Raw genomic sequence first — 24,672 nt, 5'->3', positions numbered from 1 at the left:
AATTTCTGACTCCCAAGAGCCCCTGTGAGTCACAAGAAACCATAAATCCTCCTGGACAATTTGGAACAAACCAGCTAATTTTCAGGGTTTGAAAATGCTGCACCATGTACATTTGATCTGATCAAGAATCATAAAAAGTGTCCTAGGAAATTAAGTTTTTAATCTTTTCTACTACTACAAACGCATGTTAAACAAGCCATGACAAAATGCCAAAGTATATACACACTTTACTACACCTTCTCCATATTAATTAAAAAATTTAAGAATTAAGAATACAGGAGAACTTGTAAACCAACTGGAAAATAAGATGCATAGGAATGGGGAAAAAACCTCCATGTTGTACAGATCTTCATGCACTAGGCAGTCCCAAATCACAGATTCAGTTATGTACACAGGCTTAAATGTAAGTAGCAGCATTTTATTACTGTGTATTTTTTTTCTTTTTAATAATCTGAGACTGCCTTAGCTCCTCAGTCCCATGAGCATATGGGCAAGATTCAGAAGGCAAAGAACAACCATCAGGATGATGAATGAAAAACCAACAGAGACGTGTTTTAAATGCTTCAGCTGAAAGGCGTCGTTTCACTTCAGGCTTAGTTCTCCTTGATGGCTTCTCTTTTCTCCAGTCACGAATATGAACTCTCCCATTTAGAACTAAGATTTAAAAACAAACAAAAATGCAGCTGTTAATAGACGGCTATGGGAACTGTGCTGGAAAAAATGCATAGTGACATACTGTGAATAAAATATATATTCTACAAATGGATCACTCGGGCAAAACCAAATGTGCATTTTTTACAGAAATAGAAAGGAGTGCACAACAAACTGAGATAATATAGACATGGTATAAAGAAGAATTGATTGATTTCCCTGAAAGATGTTTTACTGTGATGCTGAATAGTTTGACGCACCTTTGGATCATCTTTGTAGAGGTTTGTTTTAAACATAGCAGTTAGGATCACTTACGACTAAAATCCCCTGAATTTAGATTCCAAGTCCTGACAAAGAAGTTTCAACTTCAAGAACTGTAATCCTTCCCATGTTCAAAACTTCACTACTCCACATTTAGAATATAAGTACCAGCAAAAATCTAGTAAGAGTCTTCTACTACTTTCACTACACAGAAATGCTCTTGCAAAGATAATGGTTCACTGGCCCAAAAATACACTGCACCAAAGAGATGTCAAGTCTAATCCTTCAAATGAATCAACAATGAACTATCATTGGTTAATAAAGCTTTGGCACTTTTTTTTTTTTAATTCATTTGTTGTGTTAGGACCATAAACTGTACACACACATTTGTGAACCTCTGTCAACTCCTTAAATGTTTAAACAAAACAGAATAAAAGGAAGTTATTAAGAGAGAAAGAAAAAAATGCAGGTGAAAAACAACAGTGAAAATAAGGAGGGAAGAGTCTGCCACATCTAAGTTGCCATGCTCTATTTTCATATTCTGCTTCAATCATACCTTCTGTATCACACATGTAGCTTGGCTTAGGTAACTGATACCATTCTGCATTCTGATAATCGCTATTCAAAAGGTAATGAGTCCAGTGAAAGCTCAGTATCAAGCATTCGGGCCTGGATGAACTCATCCTCCTAGGTTTCCTTATAATAGGTAAATAGATCTGAACTCATACAAAGCCAATCCAGAAGTGGGTTCAGCAGAGCTTTAAAATCTTTCTCAAAAGATGAAGAAAAATGAGCTATAGTGCTATTTTCTAGAAAAAAAAATATGCTTGACCCTGTATTGGACAAGATGCCTGATCAAAAGTAACTGCCACAGATCAGTTACTCTAAGCCTCTTTTTTTTTTTTTTTTTTTTTTTTTAGTGTGTGCATCCATCTGTTTCCCCATGTCTTTAAAAGAAAAACACTTGAGTAAAAACAACAAAAGAGCTGTAGCCATGTTGTTCTCTGTCCTCTTTGGCAATGAGCAATGTCCTTCCAGACCACCTGCTGGTAAAAGTCCCTTGTGGTGACACGCTACTGAAAAAAAGAATCAAATGGTCTCTACTGAAGCTCCAGGAACTTTCCAGGTGATGTAAATTCCTGAGAAAGGTTTGGTCTTAACCCTAGTCTTTCTTCAGAGGTAACGTGCAGACAGCATCCATGACATATTCAAATGCTCATTCAATGTAATAGGTTGTAAATCTACTCCACTTATCCCTAACGACAGGGAATCAAATTCAGACACATAATAAATTCAGTGTGGCCAACTGTTTTCAATGGATGGTAATTCAAAAGGATTTCAGCATGGCTTCACATTTTGTAATTGCCAAGCATACAGAAATCCTTACTGGATGCTAAACTTGGCTAAGTTAACCACTGGCAGCAACTAGGCAGCATACTCAGGATGATCTGCCATGGATTAGTTGATCAATATTTTACAGCTGATGTAGAATTGTTGGGACACAAGAAGTTAACACTTCCAAATTTGAAGCAGCCTTAAATACTGACAAAACCTTGCAGATCTTGTATTACTGCAAAGCTAGACCTTACTTTTGCAAAACTCCACACTGGCAAAAAACAAACTCAAAACCAACCAACCAAACCAAACTGCCATATTACAACAGGAAAAAACACCCAAAACAGCTATCAGCAAACCCAGCCAACCACAGAAACTTGCTACCAAGTTTTCTGCTATGTTATCACAGGCTATATAAACACATCAAGCCTCACAGTTACAGCTTCTTACTGAGACTAGTTTTCTTTTGTATTGGCATTTACACTGTGGGGTTGGTAAGGCCGGACTAAATCTCAGTTAAAGGCTTTAGTGAACTTGCACTGTATTTGATGGCCCCAAAATAATCAATACTTTAGAGAATTTTTATTTTTCCTATAAGTCGAACAGTAGCATTGAATTAGCCACTTTAACTAAAGAGTTATCTTTTCGGCTACATCATTCTAGAACAACTCTCTGCTAACAGATGCCTTACTAATTGCATTCAAAGAGTTTTATTAACAGTATCTTGGAGCAATATCTTGGGCTATTCAGTTTTCCACAAAGGTATAGAAAGCAGTTTAAAAAACTCACCACCATAGCAATTTTTCAGTTAAGTTTAACTGCATATAGAGGAGATAAAACAGATGATTAAAGAAAAACAAAACCACAAAACCCCTTCTTTACCTTCAAATACTTGGTGATTGTTCTTGAGTAGTGTCTGCAGGCCTCCATATTCACTCTTTAGCCTTTTTAAAGTCTCTTTATTTAAGTGTTCTGCTACTTCTTTCAAGGAAAGGCTTTCTGCGATAAACAATGGTGCGGGTATTAAAAATGTATATATATAAAATACTAAGAAAATTTAACTTTATATAAATTAATGATTATGAGCAGAATCTATGAATTAACTACCAGTAATGCAGCAACTTCGTACCATCACGTATATATCATGCATGTATATTGTCTGTAAAATAGCAGCTTTCATTCTACAGGACTCAAGTCAGAACTTCCACAATTGGACACATTTTTTTATTTTCCCTGCTTTTTTTACAGTAGCATATAACCCTCATTGTGGTAACACTGTTTCCATGCTTGTAGCTAGAGAGAAGAGAGGATGACTCAATGGATCTCCTGTAACAGTAACATGACAAACTACAGTAAATAATAAAAATGGACGGAGGAAAATGGAAAGAAGGTAGTAGCAAGAACTAACTGAATGCTTATAACATTTACAGCACCTTTTTTCTTCTTTTTCTTCCTAAGACTAAATTAAAATTCCTAATCGTGTTGTAACCAAATGACACTTCTTACAGAATTCTTGCAGAATTATAGCTAATTAATAAGTGACTATCCAAAAAGAAGCTTAATATTCTCCCCAAATAAACGTACAGTGTTCTGTTTTGGTAAATGGGGAGGAGTTCTGAGTTTGCTCTGGTTTGCTTTTTTTAATAAAAATTGATTCTGTCCTAGTATTTAAGTGTAGAGGGAAAAAAGCCCCACACCAATTCCAAAACATTCTTATATGCCTTATTTGCATCCTGGTGCATACAGTGGGGACACATGATTGCTACTGTAGTGTTCTTGGTATTTCCTAAAATCTATTTCACTTACTAAATTTACAAACATGTAAATTCATTGGAAAAGACAACCTCTACCAGCAAAAACAAGATAATGGAAAGGAAACACAACCTCACCTCCGTGATTCCAGGTATTCGTATTTCCACCATGCATATTAGAACATGATTTTTGGGGGGTTGCATTTAACAGCAGGTTTGCCACATTGAGAACCACATCATCTACAAAATCCCGAGGGAGGGAAGCACAATTTCTGATTTGTTCTACTTTTTCTCTGGGTTGAAATCCAGGCATCCAAATTGTACCAGCAGTCTCAGTATCATTTTCAGGAAGTTCTGAGTCTGCTCCTTTGCATAAATCATCGGAGCGATCCTTATGATTAAATCCAACCCTTCTGTCACATGTGACCACAGCACAGATCTGACGATTACTAATATACTGTGTTATCTGCTTGTCAATCAGAGCACATTCTGTAGGTGAATAGGTCCTGGTTTTTCCAATAAGGCACACCTATTTAATAGAAACAGGTAAATCACTATTTATACAGACTTCCATACTTACTCCCAACCTGCACGTCTTCTGCAGGCTTCTAAATCTACCTACAGGAGATACCCGTTCAAACTCCATGGTCATTAACATCTGAGGGATTTTTAATTTTAGTTTTCAAACATTGGTGCCACAGAAGAAATCCAGTAATCAAACCATAATCCATCATGCCATACAACCACAGAACAAAAAGATTGTTCCTGATCCTGAGGTTATTTACAAAATTAAAGCTGGACACCACTTCCTACTCTGAAGACTTTTCACTTTGAATTTCACAGGACACGAAAAACAGAAAAATTAAGCAACACAGGCAGCTAGAAAAACTAAGGCAAAAAATTAGTTTTATAAGCTTTTCATCCTACAGCGTGGCATAAGAAATAAACACAAAACCTTCCATTTTTTCTTGTCTTTAGGATTGTACCTACGACATTAAGAGCAGATTACCCAAGAACAAAGTGAGTATTTTTAGTCTTTCTTCAGAGCATATTGCCCCAAGTAAAGCGACTGACTAGTCTGATCTTACAATAATAATGAATAAACAATAATGAACAAACATCCATATGCTTCAGACAACTAGAAGCTTTAATAAAAAAAAGACAAAAAGACAAAAGCCCTACACAGTCCAAACTTACCCTTTTTGTTGATGGAATTCTAAGGCAATCTTCTTCCACATGAAAGCCGCATACAGATCCCACCTGGGCAACAAAATCAAGGTATTCTCTGTACTGAGTTTTCTTGCTCTGTCTTCGCCTGTATTTTCCATGGAAATCAAAGAAGCAACATGGCAGCACAAAGTAGCAACATGAATAAGAAGACCTACAAGAAGGATAACAAACCACTGAATGAAAAGTTATTTCAGAGAACACACAAATTTAACAAATAACCCATCAGATACAAGCAATAAGGGAAATTTTTATTAAGTGACAGAGCTTAATGAAATATTTATATGTTCATCTTTCAGTAATCTATTAGCACAATCAAAAATACTGTTTCACAAAGTATTTGTTATAGCAAATTACTGTGCCAACTTGGTTTGCAAGACTAAATCTCTATATATTAAACTATTCCAGCTGGCTGTGAAGAGCACAATGGTTCAAGGAAAGGCAGACTCAATAGCAATTTTATTAAAAAAAACCCAAGCACCAAACAACAGATCACATCTAAAGAATAAAAATCAGTTCTGGTTTTTGAACTTCAAAAGCAAAACGCCATACTGAATTCCGTAAGAAAGTAAATACTGCATCTGTGCTTCTCCACAAGAAGAAAAACATTTTCTACAAACAATCAATTGGCGTCAAAAGCAGCAAGTCCTGCAAGGACAGCAGATGTGGCTGCAAAAGTGACAGTTTTCACCAAGCACACATAGGTAATGATGTTTAGGGGGGGTTGTTTAGGGTTTTTTGTTTTAATTCCTTCCTTCCCACTCCCCTCCCTCCACAAATACCTAGCTGCAATTACAGGTATCCATGGTGTTAATTCATCGGAATGGTTTCCTATGAGCCAGTCAGTATCTGGAAGGAGATGACTGTCACCTGGCATGATGGTAGATTCCTGAAAAAAAAGAAACAATACATTAATTTTATTACAGGTTTCTTTAAATGCATTTTATTTGTTAATAAATTAAACAATAACATAAAATCATACAAGCTGACAAATACAAGGTGAACGAGAACCACAGACACCAACAATGTTTTCTTCAATCCGTACTTTTGCCAGACAGTAAATTTTTATAGCAACAAAGAAGTAGTTCAGCAACAAGCTACCCACAAAATATTGGTCAAAGAGTAGAATAACAATTCCGATTAAGACATCTGGCACCCTAAATATTTGTAAACAAATATCATACACTGGATTATGATTTATTGCCATTCTTCTTCTGTCACATGTATGTCTTGACTCAATTTTTCAGAAAGCCCCTTAATTTGCTATGTCTTACACAGTCCTAGGACTCATACAGCAATTGATCAGAACACAGGTTCACTACTATCTTACCTTCTTTCACAGTCTCTTCCCAAATCAAATCCTAATGTACAGAACACCACTCTTCACACCCCATCATTCACGGATAGTAAACCTAATCCAGCCTAACACTTTCCCTCTTGTCTATGTTGCCATTTCACCCCCTTCAAACTTCTGTCAAGACTACCTTATGATACATGCAAAATCACGAGCGAGAATAGGAACCAACAGGTTAAAGAAGGCTGCTTTGTTAGCCTTTAGAATAGCATTTTGCCTCATGGAAATTCAGTATCTATGGATTAAGGAGACATCAGCACAGAAGTCTTCCCACCACAGTACTGACTCACAGAATAGTTATTAGTCTCAGGAATACCTTTTCCTGATATTCTTTAAATAAAGAAAACACACCAAAACAACAACAACAAAAAAACCCCAAAAACCAAAACCAACCACCAAACACAATGAATTCTTCATACAGGTTACATTTTTAAAGTTTTAGAGTGCCTTTACTGTTTCTCTCACACACGTTTTCTTACTTAGTTCTAAGTTCAGTAAAGAAAGTACTTAAAGATGTTGATACTACGGAAATATAGACTCTTCTCTAAAAACGGGTATGAATCTCAAAATAATTATGATGTGAAAAGAAAGTTTTAAATTTGAGTCACCACAGATCTTTAGGAGAAGCCCTGAAAATTATGCCCATACTCTCAATTAATATACAAAATGCATGTTCTGAGGTCAAAATTCACATGCAAAATGGAATTAAAAAACTCACAACATTTAATAGGGAATTTCATAAATCTCACTTTGACTACCTCTATTACATTCCCATTCCTCTCTTCAGAAACCACTGTGTTAGATTTTTTCAGTATCAGTATGGTGTATTATAGTACACTTTAAATATTGTAACTCTTAGTTATGTATATACGTTTCTACATAATGTATGTAACAAATTTCCTTTTGGCAAGTTCACAGATGTTAAACCAAGTGTTTGGTAAGTGTTTTCTTATGGTTGATTAAACAAGTTACTCCTACATTACATTTCAGTTTTGATCATTCCATTTAGGCATAGCATGAATTATCAGTACCATACTCCACATTTTGACAGTCACCCATACTCAAATTTGTATTCACCATGTCTGACAGCAGTTTGGCGATGCAGAGTGCCACCTGTTACATTCATTTATAACATTAGTATTGGCACTGAATGTCACAGATGGCAATATTCATCCTGCAACTCATGCTTTAAGTAAAGATCAAAACAAAATTAGCTTTGAGAGTAAAAAAAGGCTATGAGCAGGTGCTTTCTCCTGTAGCCACAGGAGCCTTGCAAAATAATTTCAGCCTTCCCGCTCATTACATAAATCCTTTCCACATCAGTTAGTCCTTTCTTTATATGGGTATTTTGTATATTTTTATTGTTTCTGTCTGGCTTTTTCAAGTGTTCTCTGTGAATTTTTTTTTTCTTTTAAAAAGATGACTAAGACCCATCCTTTTCTATTATTGTTCCCTCACGCTGCAGAGAGGACAGCTGATGCTCAGAAGTTTCCCTATGAGTCAAGAAATCTGAGAAACTGTAAACAGACAGACCTTAATATGAAATGAATGTAGACAATTCAAAGACTTCCACAATGCAGAAACAGGGGCAGAAAAAGGAATATATAACACAAAGGAAAAGAGAAGATGCTGTTTGGTATGATCAGAAGTGACTTAAGTACAACAGGAAGGAAGGAGCACCACAGCTTGATGTTTTGGATTGTTTCTTGAAGCTTTTCAGTAAGATCTGGTTGCAGACTGCAGCAAAGCAATCTGGCAGTTTTGGCAATCTGTAGCCAAAATGGCAAGGTGGCAAAAAGAAGGCTGCACAAGACTGTGAAAGCTCCATCTCCCATCTGTGAAAGCTGCTTCTCTTTTGTTGATTTAATGTAAGTTGTTAGCATTCAAAGATACGTTAACTTTTAAACAAAAGTACTAGAGAATGACTACAGGTGGAAAATTCTTTTAATATATTGGAAGCTGACAATTTTTGAGAGAACTGTGTGAGAAATTTTAGGAGTCTAGAGAATAAGAAACCAGGAACACCTCACCTCCAAAGGGCAAGTGTTCATCAGTACCACACTTTAGCTGTTATCAGACCAAGAACAGCTGGAGTTAAAGTGAATGTTCGTGTGCTCAAATTGTTCCTGTTCTCATAAAAATGCTAAAGTGGAACTGTAAATATAATCTCTCCTTCAGACTAATTTTCCTGTTCACTTTTTTAGAAGGCTATTATTGCAATTACTTAGCACAAGGTCAGTACAGCAGAGGATTGGCTCCTTTGAGGTTCAAGAACAATTCTGTCCCCAAAAACAGCACAAAGCACTAGAAGGTCAGAATCACCGTCAAAAATAAACTACTCACAACTTTGGATACTAATTATCTTTTATGAGGTGCAGTGGTGCAAACAAAGCTGCTTAATACTGATATTCCAGTAGAATCAAACATTGTTTCATGGTGTGTATGTCCGTGCATGCAGTAGGAAAACACACTAATCACACTTCTCAGCTGGGAAGTACGTTGTAAATATGCAAGGGTATGATACAACATTGCTCTCAATCCCCTTTACAGCTCACCTTATAGCACCACAAGACATATGGGTGTCATCATACCAAAACCATAGATCACTTTAGACAACTGTCTGCAACCCCCTGTGTCTGATCACGTTTGCATCAACACAAATGAAGCAATGAAGAAATGAATAAAGTTACAAATCAATAAGATTGACATACATTTGCATAATACCTCTAAATGAGTTTCTGGTCCATACATGTCCCATATTTTTCTTCTCCTCACATCAATTCCTCTACCTGAATGCTGAAATATTTGAACAACAAGAATTATCATTTTTAAGTACTACTTTTAGCAGAAATTGTCAAACAGGCTCACTAGATGTACATATTAACACCGATTATCTCATTCATACTAAAATTTAGACACATAATGAAATACAGCTTCACCATTTCAGGCAAAATCAGAATACTTTTAATCCCTTCTTTCCCTTCTAAATATGAAGGAAAGACTAGGAAACATTAAGAATATATTTGGTTTGAAATTTTACCTGGGCACACTTTTTTTTTTATTCCCCCAATGACTTCTGTTCATATAATAGGAGATATTAATTTCCTGTAAAAATTTTACCATGTTCTCCCAAAAGCAAAAACTACAATGTTCTGAAACAGACAGACCAAACTTCACTGGGTTTTGATCAATCTCACTGACCTTTTTTGTTGTTGTTTCAGAAAATATGCCTCAAGAAACAGAATTTTTGTGTTGCCACATTTTCCCTCCCAAAAGCACAGTACGTTGTTAGGCATTTTCACACCTAACAAATCCCACGATTGTTTTTAAAGATATAGAAAAATATTTTCAGGACACAACAAGTAGAATTCAACTCCAATAAAACTAAGTTTATGAAAAAGATCTCATTTAAAGGCTCTTGTGAAAGAGTATCTCTGTGTTAAGATTCCCTATTCCTCTTTGCTTTGTCTACAGCATTAACTACATGATTATCATTTTAAAAATACACTCTAATTACCCCTTCATTGTTTAGAATATGAACCAGTAGACCATTTCCACATCCAAGATCTACAAATGACTGTTTCTTGGTCAACCCTTTCTCCTGTCTCTCTTCTTCCCAAAGAATCTAAGACAAGAAATGAAAACGTTTTAGACTTTTGCTCTCAAGTTTCCCTGTAAGAAAGCAGCAAAGGTTATTGGAAATGAAAGGAGAAATCTAGGAGAGAATACAGATGTGACAGAAGACACCCCTGTACTCACAGAGAAAATAACTTGTAGGAAAAAAAACCTAGCAAGAAACACTGGAACTGTTTATGGAGAGGGGTGGGAATTATGTTGCAAAATATCAGTAATTTTCTAAGTGCTAAGCACCTCTTCTACTCCCTTCTGAGTCAGTGGAAGTTGAAATTAATCAAGGCTATACAAGCCTAGGCAAGAGTGAGCATAAACGTAAAATAAGCTGCTAAAACAAAGGGTGCAAGAGATGACTAGAGGCAGCAAGGGAAGCAGCAAGTAAACATCAACAGTGTCTCTGCAAGTAACACCACAGAATCATTTATATCCACTGTATTAAAGAAAGATTTGCTGGCAGAGCCGAGAATAAAAAACAAAATGTTCTTTGTAATCAGTTGGCTATATATTGGTACATGTAACATCACTCTCTAATGAACACAGTGTAATTTACCTAGCAACAGTCAGTTGCCCCAAATTTGACATCAGCTAATGGGACCCAAAGCTTTTAGCCCAATTCGAGTCCTGCTCTGTACATACTTTTACAGAGTTATGCAACTCATAATTAATTAATAATTGGATCTTTGTCTGCAGGGAATGGATTAGTCTCTTTCTATCACTGTCAAACTCTTTTTCCTTCCATGAGAAGCTACAGAGCACACATTCATCACTCGGCACACTTGTTTTTTACTATGACTAACAAAAATCACCAAGAGTATTTAACCACACAAATTAGTATTTATAACATTGCTGCTTGTTTATTTGTCAGTTTTGCTAGAAGGAAAGAAGCTGCAGAAAATCCATGAGATTATCAGGCTGTGTTCACATTTTTAAATGTGCCAATCATTGCACTTTTGCACTCCAGGCTGTATCCCAGAAATCCCTGATCACCTCCCACACAGATCACACCTATCCTCCATCCCCTGCTGAGTTTCTCAGGATGCAAACTGAATAGCTACTTCTTTGGGCATGTGCCTAGACAGTAGGCGACCTTAATATGACTGCAGACTAAAATTAGGTCAGATGCCCCCCCCCCCCCCCCAATCATATCAATCTAGATGCTGTAAATCCATAAAAATGTAACACTGGACCTACCTTCTCTTAACCACTTGTTTAATGTAATTCTAAATAATGAGTTATTATATGCCACCATATTGATATCTGAAAATTTGCAAGTAGGTTAGTTTTTTGGTACCGTACTTTAAGCTTTCATTTATATAAGCCAGTTATTAGATGACTTGAGTAACTTTTTGAAAATTACTGCTATGTCAGCTAAAACACATTATCATTGGAAACTAACACTCCTGTGCATAAAAATTTGCGAAACATTTTCAAGAGTGTCATTACAGCATTGTCCTGTGGCTACAACTACTATAATTCCTAACATACAGGAAAATATGTTGAAAATTTGTTCATGGTGGTAAAAAAAATTATAAAAGATAAGTCTATTATGTAGCCCTTTCTACAATCCAGTATAAGAACAGAATAGTTCAGTTGGAAGGGACCTACAACAATCATCTAGTTCAACTGTCTGACAATTTCATTACGATCATTTCTCTCATGTAAGAAGTTCTGTCACACCAATGTGACAATCAAGATTTGGAGAGTAGGCTATGTCAGTCAGCAATTTAAAAAACATTCATGGGAAAAGAAACTGGGGTTCTAAGTTTAACAGTCAATTATCAAAATAAATTAGTCCTCAACAAGTGCTGTAAATGATACAAATACTAATTTAGAGAAGACACAAGAGGTATCCACATTATACTTAAAGATAGCCAGGCTTTTAACTGCACTCTGGATAGCAGTCAAAAAATATTGATGTGCCTACATAGTGACAAATTTTGATGCTGTTTAAAAAACTGAAGTTTCTAGTGACTGCAGGTGGCAGAATTTTCATAGATTCTTAAATAGGTAGGTGCCTTAGAAAACTGTACCAAGCATTTATCTGCATTCCTAGCATCTACAGCTGGCCTTACTGCATTTGAAGATGGGATTAGAGCTGAATTTTTATCAGGGAAAGACAAAACAGTGGAAAACCTTTAGCATAAAATTAACAAGTCATAGAAATATGTATAAAACAGCAGCTTCTGATCTCCAAAGCAGTCCATCTAATCAATATTTTTCTGTTACATCAGTGCTTTTCACTTTATCCGTTAAAAAGAAAGTAACATCTTGTCTGTGTACGTCATAAACTTCCTGTGACAGAGAACTGCAAATCTTTATCATATTTTCAGAAAGAAGTTTTAGCATCCGTCTAAATTTAATTTTCATTCTTATTGTGCTGATTTTTGTGGTATAGGGCAGTATAAAAAACAAATCAACTGATTTTCCCTTTGCTTTGTCACGTTAAATTTTTGTTTCCGATTCTATTATAAAATATGTACCTTCTGTAATCACTTATGTGTAAATCCCTGAAATGCTGTTGAGAGTACTAGCAAAAAAGATCAGAATACAACCTCAACTAGAATATAGACACTTCCAGTTTAATTTATGCTTGAAAATATCGTAATAAAACTTTGTGTCTGCTTAAATGAGAGCAAAAGCAAAAAAAACCCCAAAACAAACCTAAGCAAAAACACATACCCTTTCTCCTACCCCATTCTTTTTGCCTTGTATGCCTATAATAGCTTCAGGTCATTCTATTTTGAAGAAAGCAACAACTATAAAATGAAAATACTGTTTTCTTTAGAGAGGTTCTATTTTTAGGAAATAGAACCTTATAGTATATTATTAAGCAAATCAGTTTCCCTACCAGCAAGTAAGTGGCAATGGCAACATCTTCATAAACAAATTTCTCAGGATCTGTCACTTCAGGCCACACCTTCAGGGGGAAAAAAAAAAAAAAAAAGAGAAGAAGTATTTTCTGCACCATCTGAAATTACTCTGAAAAGTCCTCATAATTATCTGGATGTTCATCCACTTCAATAGGTTTCTGGAGTTCACAAATTTTACATTAAAAATATACACAAAGAATGTAAATAAAAAATGTTTGATTTTGTGAGTCACACAAAGGAATAATGGCATAAAGAACGTCTGCTGTCATCCAATCAATAAAGTTTCCAAGAACATTATGGTTCCATATATGCAGCTTGCAAGTGAACTGCTGCATCTGTTCTGTAATAGAACATGCATCCTTTTGCTTCACTCTCTTGGAAGAAAAATTATTCCCATTATGTGCAACATTGATAATATCAGCATTTGTAAATTTATTTTCACAACGTAACAGGCATAGAATTACCCTGTCCCAACAGAACACGAAGAATCAAAATTTGAAGTAGTAAGACAGAAAGCAGAAGTATTATCCCTATTTTGTAAAAGAGGAATTGAAACAAAGATTAAGATGCTCAACACTACATTGTCTACTGGAGAGCTAAAGACTCTACCGTTACCTTACCCACAAGTCCAATTTTCCTCTCATTTATCTTTCTATTACTACAGAAATATCAACAGTAAAACCTTTCAACATTTTCACAATATGTTTTACAAAAGCATTTACCAATTTATTTGCTTTTAGCTAGAGCCTGGTGTATAAGGATACAGGTATTACTTCATAGAGTACTCAGGATGATCACTGTAATTTTTCAGGATCCCCAGGATAAAACAGTACTACAACATTGCTCCTCCAACTCAGAAAGACGTATTAATATTGCATCTACATTTAAAAAGAGTAAAAGGAAATTTAACCTGCTTACTAATCAGTGCTGTGTCTAGACTCTTTCTGTGTTGGAGAAGGTGGTACTTTATTTAAGCCTTCCAGTGTGGATGACTTAGTATTTAAATCCACTGGCCTACTGCTTACTTTTTATTTCAAGGGAAACACTCTGGAAAATATTTAACTGCTGCATATATTTAATGTCAATTTGGCTCCAAATTTTGTTTTTCCAGTACAAGTCTCACAGACATCAAGTTGTTTCCCACATATGAGGGGGGGAATATCACCAAACCGTAAAACATACATTTAAATTGCTTCTTCTATTAAAAAAATCCCCAAAAAAACTCAGTGAAAGAAGCAGTTTCACTAAACAAACAACTACAAAAACAATTACTGGAAAGCATGTTATTACTGCATGTATTGCCAAACTTACCTTTACCATTTCTTTGTACTTTTCTTTAAGCTCTTGATACACTTTGCTGTATTTTGCAACAGAAATGAGTGAGAGTGTACTTTTAAACTCACTTGACCTTTGCTCCACAGCCCATTTAGCCAGTTTGGACAAAAGTTCATTTCCAAGCCATGCTAGTTTGGGGTATGCAATTCCATCTGAAAACCAATCTTCTGGAAATGGAGCTACAATAGACACAGACCTTTAAAAATAAAATAAACACTTTTTATAAATACAGTGTATTTCATTACCTCAGCTACCTGAAAAAAAACAGAAAAGAATGATTAACTGGAAAAAGAATAAATCACCAGATCAAGCAGAAGTATAAAAGTAAATTGGGGAACAAGGCAATATGTAATACACAAAACCACAACAGTGAAGTTACTGAATAATGGAACAGTCTCCCCTGAATTTTGTTAGGCAGCTCATTATCTGCCAATTCAAACATTGTATATGCTACATTTAACACAACTGAGGACTCACATATGATGAACAACTTGATTTAGCAACATATCCAAAGACTAACTAGTAAAACTTAATTCATGAAATTCATGAAAACAACAGGAAGATTTAGGAGGAAAATATAGAAATTGGCACATTTCATTACTTCATCATCTCTGACTTTACTTAGAATTCATTAGAACTATGCCCTCAGATGCTCAGGAGCAAGCTGCAGTGGTCTACATTTCCAAGACTGAAGCTCAGTAGGTTCCAAACCACAGTTCCAATTTGACCCTCAACCTTACTAACACAGACAGAACCTAACCTCTCTCACAGGCACAGCTAGTTCCTTGTGATCAGAATATGCATAATTTTTATAGACCACACACAGGTACAGTCAATGTATAAATTTAAAGCTGAAACAGATTTGCTTGTTTTGATTTGGGGTATTGTAGATGTTTCATTTTTAACCGAACACTATGCACTAAGATCACACTACTGCTGTCACTTACTAATCAAGCAGGAAATTACACAAACCAAATTGCCTAGATACCAATACTAAAACATAGTCTGAGCCTTACAATAACTCAGGGTTTGCCTCCTCTCTCACTCCCAGCACTTACCATTCCTCATCTTTTATATGCGTAAGTTGAATTTGATAAATATTGCACTTCTTAATCTGGTATTTTCCTTGACTGCTTTCCTCCAGAGGCAGAAAGGTCACAGTTCCATTGTAAACATCTGAAAAAGATATGCAAATAATGATATATTATTCCATGGTGCTAAACCATCCTTTTGTCTCCTTACTATGTTAGGTCCCAGCTAGTGAGGCAAGATCTAGGACAACAGAGGAAGAACCACAATGCTAAGAATAGATTAATTTCTCAGTGTGTCTGACATCTGAAACTGTTTGAATTCTCAAAATTTAGCATTCTGCTGCATAATGTTTCCAAAATATCTAGGGCTGACCAGTAAGACTATTAATTTTCTTTAAACCTAACTATTTTAATAAAGTGAAAGCTGGACAATGAGATTTTTCTTGCACAAAACTGCTGCCTTCCCCTACCCCACAGTAAATCCAAAGTCCTGGGAAGCACATTCAAAGTTAATAGAGACTTACATATAAACCCAGTATTAGATAAACAGTCAGTGCAGTATTAATAAATCATCAATAATATTATTAGTATTTATCATTTTTGCTGTGTTCAAACACAGGATCTATTGTATGATTATAATTAAGTATAGCTACACTTCCCTTTTGGCACCATGCAGCTTTCACAATTACAGTGGACTAAGCACTGTGAAAAATTATATTATCTATCCCTAAATTAGTATCTCCTAATTCTGAAGGGAGCCTACCTGAGAAGACCTGGTTTTAGGTGAAGGCACATGCATTATGTTAATACATTAAATTAAGATCAGTAGCATGGTTGCTGAACATAACAGTATCTATCACCTGTGGAACAAAATGTTTATGTCCAGTGACATATTCCAAACACCAGAGGTTTTGCCAGCGCATCTCAACTCTTCCAAATAGCTGGCAATGCACTTAAGTGCCTCCACCATATTTCAAGATATTCTGCAACTTTGATCTTAAAGAATGAAATGTGACAAATCACACATGTACACAATTAACTCCTACACAAGTGAAAACAGAGACAGGGAGAGTATGTCCTTTTGAAATAATTTACAAATAAAAAGAAAGGCGACTGCAGAGAAATATGAATAGCGTGACACAGCCTCATACTCACACGTTACTGATTTTTCTAAAACCTTAGTATCTTAATTTATTCCCTTATATCATTCCTACAAAGTGACTCTAAAAGCACTTACTATATTCCTCATGGCATATGATACATATGCATTATTACTTTATGAACCAGCTACAGAAAATCTTTTTAGCTATTGTTTATCCAGGGCAGTTTCTTGAGAAAAACTTATTAAGTTTTCATTTTTGAAAATGTTTTTTCAATTACCATCAAAAGAAACATTCTGACAACTGCAAATATTCAAACTAAGAATGCTGTATTATCTAAGTAATCAAACTTCAATGGACTCCAAAATTTTCTGAGACAGGAGAGAATAATTAGAAATAGAGCAAACATCAAGACTTGCTATCTCGGCACATTCTTAGCCAATCCCCTCTCTAAAATTTTTTCATTTTAAGTATATTAATTAAAAAAAAAATAATTCTCCTAGGCTTTTTCTTACAGATAGGCTCTCTAGATGCAGCTCAGAACATCTTCTCCTAACATCAAAAGAAATAATAAATCAAAGCTGCAACACATACTTTTTTTAAGGCATCAGAGGCCACAAGACCAGCTAAGTCAGCTGTCCCCCATAAGTGACTATAAGCCTGTCTGATTTGTAAATTTGCTTCTGGAATTCTGATTCTTTTCAAAACATTATCAGAATTTAATCCACATCAACACTTTTTTACAAAATTTATCTTAAAAACTTATTTTAAAAAGGTGTCAAACTCTACCCTGTATAAGTTTCTTTATATTAGTAGGATTTACTGCAACATATTACCATCATACAATGTAAGGAAAAACAAAAACAAGTCGAGCTTCATTCTTAAGCAATACAAAACCATATGAAAGTTGACACAAACAGTTCAACTCGGCCACGCAGGTTTACAGCTTGCTACTTCTTTTTCCATTAACTCTGCATTTTCAAAGGCGACCGTCACTCCTTACAAGCCCAAAATTCGGTCTGCACTCCAAGCAGCAGCTTACTCACGACAGGAGCTTGCACCGTGACAGTCCTTCTTGCCTCTTCTTTTCAAGGAAAGCGAAAGGATGAGGCATTTTCTATACCTCTTGCTCAGGAGCGGGGTCCCTAAGCGCTACTCCCATCTCAGCAGTGCCTTACTCATGGCACATCAGCTCTTCGCCCAGCTACGCTTCCCCTAAAGTTGACGCGGGGGTTGCTTAAACTACCGGCCACAGGTGCTTGGCCTCTGTAATTTGTATTTCAACTCCCGACACTTCCTAGCACGAGAAGAAGGAAAAAAAACAAAACAAAACAAAAACAAAAAAACAGAAGATAAAAAAATCTAAACACACGATAAGGACAAAAAAATCCATCTGCACTCTCACACATAGGGAAAAAAAAAAAAAGGCATTTATCTCATTTGCGAGACAATCTCGGATGGGACGGCTCTGCAACAGAGGCGGCATCCCCGAACGCTGCGCCCCGGCCCGCGGCCCCCCGCCCTCTCTCACTGCCTCGGGCCAGGGTGCCGCTCACCTTGGACCGCCAGCTCCTTCGTCGGCGGGGCGGGCGGGCCGCCGGGCCGCCCCCGGGGCAGCAGCGTCCGCAGCACGGCGCGGAGCTCGCAGCGGCGGCCTGGCGCGCCCCACGGCACGAGGGGCGGCGGCAGGTGCCCGTGCCCCGGTGGCAGCTGGCCGCGCACCTCCCTCCAAAGCCGGCCGAGCTCCGCGGCCCCGGCAGCCGCCGTCGGCCCCTCGTGTCCCCCGCCGCTCCCGCCTCCCCACACGGCGGGGTCGGGGGGAGACGCTTCCCCGCCATCCCCGACCGGCACCGTCCCCTCCGCCTCGATGGCGGCGCCGCACAGCCGCCTGTTGGCCACCTGCGGCTTCTCCAGCCAGACGCGCACAGCCGCCCAGAAGCCGTGGGGCAGCGCGGCGGCACCGCCGCCACCACCCCTCACAGCCGCCGCACCCACCAGCCCCATGGCCGCCCCGCCGCCGCACGAGAGCAGGGGGCGGAGCGCGTCGCGGACTGCTGCCGTCAGTTCCTGAGGCGGCGACCGCAGGTAGGTGCCGCGCGCGTCCCTTCGCCTGAGGCCGGGCCTGTGAAGCTCCAAGCGGCGCGGCGCGGCGGCCGGCGCGGGCGGGAAGCGCCTCCTGTCAGCCCTCCCGAGGGGGCCGCACCCGCCGCCGGGGGGGGCGCGGCGAGAGGCTGCTGCGGTGCCGTACGGGCAGCTGAAAACTGCGGGGCACCGCCTGCTCCCAGGAGCGACCGTAGGCTGGAGGGCTGGTACGGTGTTTATAGCTTGTGTTTGAGAAAGGGCTGTATCGTTGTGACAACGTAGAAGCGCCTTTCTGAAAGCGGGCTCAAGACTGGGAACGCTGGCTGCCGGCCCCCCAGCAGCCCGACTCCGCGAGGAAACAAATCTGGGTACATGTTTTGTGGTAACAACCAGTACATTACGTAGCTGTTTCGGGTTTTTTTCCCCTCCGAGCAGAAGCGAGGCCCCGCCCTGAATGCGGGCAGTTCAAATGGCGGTTTTCCAACGAAACCTCGACAGGCTCTTAAAGAAGGGGTTTAGTGTTCCCTGCCTTTAACCTCTCCGGTGTTGTCTTTCTCTGGGCAACTGCCATCACCAGGTTTTTATTTTATTTTCTAGCGGCTCTGCATTTGCGAGTAACGGTATTTCTGACAGAATAAGGGTACAATGTCGTTGTTCTTGACGGCTACCAAGGGTCTGTGTCAGCATTATGCAGAATAATTGTCGATAATACACTGCCAACTGAAGTACTCCCCCGGGATTTGTGTTCCGTTGTTGTTGTCCAGTCGTGAATTTGAGTCGCTAGCAGGGGCGCCTTCCGCATACAAAGGTTTTCAACTCGGCGTTTCGCAGAGAAACTGCAGCAGTTCTCAGCAAGTTGAAAATAATGCAGGTATCAAAATGTCAGCAAAGGGCTGAAATTACCACTGAGGTTATTCTTCAGGGCTGTCCTGTGTTCGATTCCTGAGTAGTTCTGAAACTGTTTGCTTGGAACCAAATTATATTAAAGCATTGTGTGAAGACAGAGAACTTGTAATTTTTTTGAAGTACAGGGTCATTTTTTATGGATGTTTAAGTTTTCTCATTTGAGCAATCTCATTGATTTGCAATGTAAATAAAGTTAGATGCACTAGTTGCAGTATTTTGATGTAAATTTTTCTCTGTTCTGAAACAGGAACCTTGAACTTCTGCTTGATTTATTAGTTTTCCAGTTATAATAGTAATGTCTGGTTATTTGGCTTCAGGTTGAAATGCTCTTTCTCAAGGTCTTCCCCCCCCTACCTTTTCTTTCCAATCCTGTTGCTCAATATTGGAACTGCACCTTCCTGGAAAGAATTTGGAAGTCACATGCAGAAATACTATCCTCTTCTACTATGTTTGTACTGTTCAGAACAGAAAATGACCTCCATAAGAGGATTAGGTTGAAAGAAAAGAAATGTAGCAAGGAGATAGATCAAGATAATGAGGAAGAAAAGTGACAGAAAAAGTAGAAGCCAAGCTAGTAGTTTCTGTACTTGGTTATGTTCATAGTCCATACTGAGCCCTTGGTCAGCCCTGGGCCTGGATGCCCTCCCAGTACCTTTGAGAATTGGTTCTTCCAGCCAGTCCCCTTGTTATAATGTGGCGCCCAGCTTCTGTTCCCCTGCCCGATCATTTTTGCATCTTACAAGCATAACACAGATCTCTGCCATCTGCATGAGGTGACAGAAATTGCTGGGTGTGATATGAGCAGGTAGCAGCAGAGGACATTCCAACATCTGCTTCTGGAAGCAGCAGAGGCAAAAGCCTTTATTCTTTGAGCCAGGTTGTAACACAAAGAGAGATTCCCCTTCTCTCCAAAAGCAGTGCGGTTGTACCTACTGATAATGAAATCCTGCTGGGTCTGTGAAGTTTTGCAGTGCACTTTCATGACCCTTATATATACAGGCAAAATGCCAGCAGACTTCACGGGGCCTTAGCGGCTTTTGATCACATACACAAGAGTCTCAGGTCAACTCTGCACAGAAAAAATAAGTGTGTTCAGGAAAAAATGTATAGTGGGAAGACAGACTAAAAATGTTGTAAGCCACCACAGAACAGAAATTAAAATTTAAATTTTAGGGAAGAGAGAAAGAAAAGTGAAGTTTAAGTGTGGTTGCAAAATTCATACGTTGTATTATTTTAAATTTATTCTTGAGTATGGCGATATGACACTTAAGAGAAGTGCATACCAATGTGCTTATAATTTTCCAGGACTGCGTCATCGTTGTAGAAGAAAGGTCCTACAGTTTTATGTGTGTTGTAGAAGACACTATGGTGAAGGTTTCATTTTAGTTCATTGATGCAGATTTAATCTATACCTTTTACCTTGTACCTTCCTAATGGCCTGGGCAGATACACCCAGCTAGTGTAGTTCTCCCATAGCCGAGTGGATCTGTGGGAGCTAACCCAGTTCTGGACAAGATTAAATCAGGCAGAGGAAATGCAAATGTGCAGAATTTTACATAAGTTTGTTTCTGGCAATGGGTGTGCATGAAATAAAGGTTTGATTACCCACTTACTCTTTCATATATTCAACCAGTGGAAGGTAAGGGCAGAGTTCATACCTTTTCCCTGATGTCTTCTGTCTCATGTTTATGCACGAACAATCGCTCATCACTTCAGTTATATAAAGACATACCTTAACATATAAACAACATACCATTTAGTTAAAAGTTATTTAAATATTAACTAGTAACCTGGAGATAATACTAGCCTCTCCTGCATTTGAACAGGGCTTTGTGTGCATGTTTGGGTGCTTTTATATTTTATTATTTTGCATTTATGTTAAAAGTGAGTTAATTGTTACTCACATGTTATATTTTTACCTGGATCTTTTATCTCATCCCCACTTTCTTATTTTGCAGTATTGGTGTCCCTGTTTCATATTTTGCTTATTTTAAAAGATTTAGCTTATATTGTAATAACAAAGACCATGTATTTAATTTACATTTGATCAAAGGCACTTTTTTTTCTTAGCTTGTACCAAGCCAAATGAATTAGAAAAATGGAGGGGCAAGCTTTTCATTGGCCCTGCACTGCTGTAGTCATACATTTGAAGAAGTATATGGATTTAATTAACTGCCCTTTTGATTTCTTTTTATTTTAAAAAATTAGACTTCTGCAATACTTTAGTTTGTGATATATCTTTTCCTGTTTGATGCAGTTTAGCTAACAATGGCATCCCCACTGAATCTGAAAGAAGCCGCTGACAACCAAAGTTCATGGGATGCTTTGCTACCAGATTTCCCTAAAGGACCACTTTGCAAATATCGTAAGAAAGCTTCCTTTAACTGGAAGGAAATGGCCATTTTACTAGATGGTGAAGATATCATCCAACTAAAGGTAAACTCTGCAGGAATTGTAAGTAGTTTTTTATTTTGGAGATATCAGTAGAAGCATGTATGTGATTTTCAAAGAGAGAGTATTTAATAATACTCTGTAGATATACAGCATGAAGAAATTGTTTTTGCACATGCAGTTTTCAGAAAAGAACTGGACTTGTAAGCAACCTACTTTGCTGTCTCATAAGGTTCATTTCATTACTGGGGAGACCAGCAGGTGCTACATTACAGAACTTCAGTGTTCATTTCAAACTGTATTTCTTTATTATACTGTTTGTATTAAATCATATATCCCATGGTGTTACAATGCACTTAAGCTGAGCTCAGTTCATTCCACTGTCATAGTATTTCTGTCTTCCTCTGACCTGACATAATTTTCTGTGATCTTCTGTGCTTGCATTATTGCTTATGTAGCATTGCAGTTGGAGAGATTAGCATACCTACCTTGCTGAAAGCTAACGCTACCAAAAAAAGAGGTTAATTGCAGCACGAGAGATGGTGTGGGAATGCATGACTTGGTGACGTAGGAGGACACAGAAATTACTTTTTCGAAGGTGGTATGGATTTATATGGATTTAAGCTAATCTTGAACGTTCTCCGTAGTTATTAAAATCTTAGAAGGTGGATCAGAGAAATCAAAAATGCCTTATTCTGCATCTGACTGATATACTTAAGATTATAGAAGAAACACAAGTGCTTTGTGTCTGAGGGAGTTTCAAAGCTGTATGGGCAAACAGTGGTGTTTGTACAGAGAGAGGGAATGACCCTGCCTTTCAAAGAAAAGCACCAGAAATCTTCTGTTGTTTTTTTTTTTTCTTACTGTGTCATTCTCTTCAAAAAAGAGGAAGGGACTTCAAAAACCTTTTTAAAAGATTTAGGCTAAGGCATTGCATTTTTTTTCTAAATTATATGAAGGACAATTAAGAAGATCCACTGTGGGAGAAGATCAGGTTCTAGACCATCTAAGGAACCTAAAGGTGCACAACAAGTCCATGGGTCCTGCAGGAACTGGCAGATGAAGTTGCTAAGTTACCATCAATCGTATTTGAGAAGTCGTGGCAATCTGGTGAAGTTTCCACTGACCAGAAGAGGGGAAACATAACCCCCATTTTGAAAAAGGGAAAAAAGGAAGACCCGAGACACTACAGGCCAGTCAGTCTCACCTCTGTGCCTGGCAAGATCATAGAGCAGATCCTCCTGGAAACTATGCTAAGGCACATGGGAAATAGGGAGGTGATTGGCTTCACTAAGGGCATATCATGTCTGACAAATTTGATGGCCTCCTATGATGGGGTTACAGTGTTGGTGGATAAGGGAAGAGTGACTGACATCATCGGCCTGGACTTGTGCAAAGCATTTGACACTCTTCATGCAACATCCTTCTCTCTAAATTGGAGAGACGTGGATTTTACGGATGGACTATTGGGTGGGTAAGGAATTGGCTGGATGGTCATGCTCAAAGAGTTGCAGTCAACGGCTTGATGTCCCAAGTGGAGACCAGTGATGAGTGGCATTCCTTGGGGGCCCGTATTGGGACTAGCGCTGTTTAACATCTCTGTCAGCAACATGGACAGTGGGATCAAGTGCACTTTCAGCAAGTTTGTCGATGACACCAAGCTGTGAGGTGCGGTTGAGACACTGGAGGGAAGGGATGCCATCCAGAGGGGCCTTGACAGGCTTGAGAGGTGGGCCCGTGCAAACCTAATAATGTTCAACAAGGACAAGTGCAGGGTCTTGCACACGGGTCAGGACAGTCCCAAGCACAAAGACAGGCTGGGTGGAGAATGGCTTGAGAGCAGCCTTGAGGAGAAGGACTTGGGGGCGTTGGTTGATGAGAAGCTGAACATGAGCCAGCAATGTGCGCCTGCAGACCAGAAAGCCAATCGTATCCTGGGCTTCATCAAAACAAGTGTGACCAGCAAGTTGAGGGAGGTGATTCTCTCCTTCTACTCTGCTCTCATGAGACCCTACCTGGCGTACTGCTTCCAGCTCTGGAGCCCTCAGCACAGGAAAGTCATGGACCTGTTGAAGAGGGTCCAGGGGAGGGCCACGAAGATGATCAGCGGGCTGGAGCACCTCTCCTGTGAGGACAGGCTGAAAGACCTGGGGTTGTTCAGCCTGGAGTAGAGAAGGCTCCGGGGAGACCTTATAGCAGCCTTCCAGTACCTGAAGAGGTCCTACAGGAAAGCCAGAGAGGGACTTTTTACAAGGGCATGTAGTGATAGGACAAGTTACCTTTACCTTTTACCCATTACAAGGGGTAATGGCTTTAAACTAAAAGAGAGTAGATTTAGATTAGATATAAGGAAGAAATTCTTCACTATGGGGGTGGTGAGACACTGGAACAGGTTGCCCAAAGAAGCTGTGGATGCCCCATCCCTGGAAGTGTTCAAAGCCGGGTTGGATGGCGCTTTGAGCAACCTGGTCTAGTGGAAGGTGTCCCTTCCCATGGCAGAGGAGTTGGAACTAGCTGATCTTTAAAGTCCCTTCCAACCCAAACCATTCTATGATTCTATCATTCTATGATTTGGATATCTTGAAGACACAGAGATCTGGGGTAACAAAGTGCCATGGTATATCATCTAACAAAAAAAAAATGATCCAAATTAAAACATGAAAAGATGCACATCCCTGTATTGAGTGGCTGCATATGATGGTACCATTAAATGGAGTAAATTTCTGCTTTCATCTGGGAACAGAG

General features: G+C 38.7%; 2 protein-coding genes across 2 annotated transcripts in view; one reads left to right on the top strand and one right to left on the bottom strand.

Moving 5' to 3' along the window:
• Positions 1-421: 421 nt before the first annotated feature.
• Positions 422-18,789, bottom strand: TRMT44 (tRNA methyltransferase 44 homolog; the record flags this gene model as incomplete). Its single annotated transcript, XM_081999080.1, has 11 exons — positions 18,105-18,789; positions 15,476-15,593; positions 14,394-14,613; positions 13,061-13,129; positions 10,097-10,204; positions 9,304-9,375; positions 6,008-6,114; positions 5,196-5,379; positions 4,137-4,527; positions 3,130-3,246; positions 422-654 (listed from the first exon to the last, which is right to left on the bottom strand). Exons 1-11 carry the CDS (start codon positions 18,550-18,552, stop codon positions 422-424), a joined length of 2,067 nt encoding a protein of 688 aa, XP_081855206.1. The 5' UTR covers positions 18,553-18,789.
• Positions 18,790-21,804: 3,015 nt separating this feature from the next.
• Positions 21,805-24,672, top strand: part of ACOX3 (acyl-CoA oxidase 3, pristanoyl) — a gene marked incomplete at its 5' end in the record, with an annotated part of 34,843 nt that continues 31,975 nt past the window's right edge. The window contains one exon of the mRNA XM_081998719.1: positions 21,805-21,972. Within this exon, the coding sequence (XP_081854845.1) occupies positions 21,805-21,972 (168 nt within the window). The remainder of the gene's footprint in view (positions 21,973-24,672) is intronic.

Source organism: Phaethon aethereus, assembly GCF_964289735.1.
Source record: "Phaethon aethereus genome assembly, chromosome: 4".
Taxonomy (NCBI): Eukaryota; Metazoa; Chordata; class Aves; order Phaethontiformes; family Phaethontidae; genus Phaethon; species Phaethon aethereus.
Note: the sequence above shows the minus strand (reverse complement) of the source record. Positions and strands in the feature narration are given on the sequence as shown.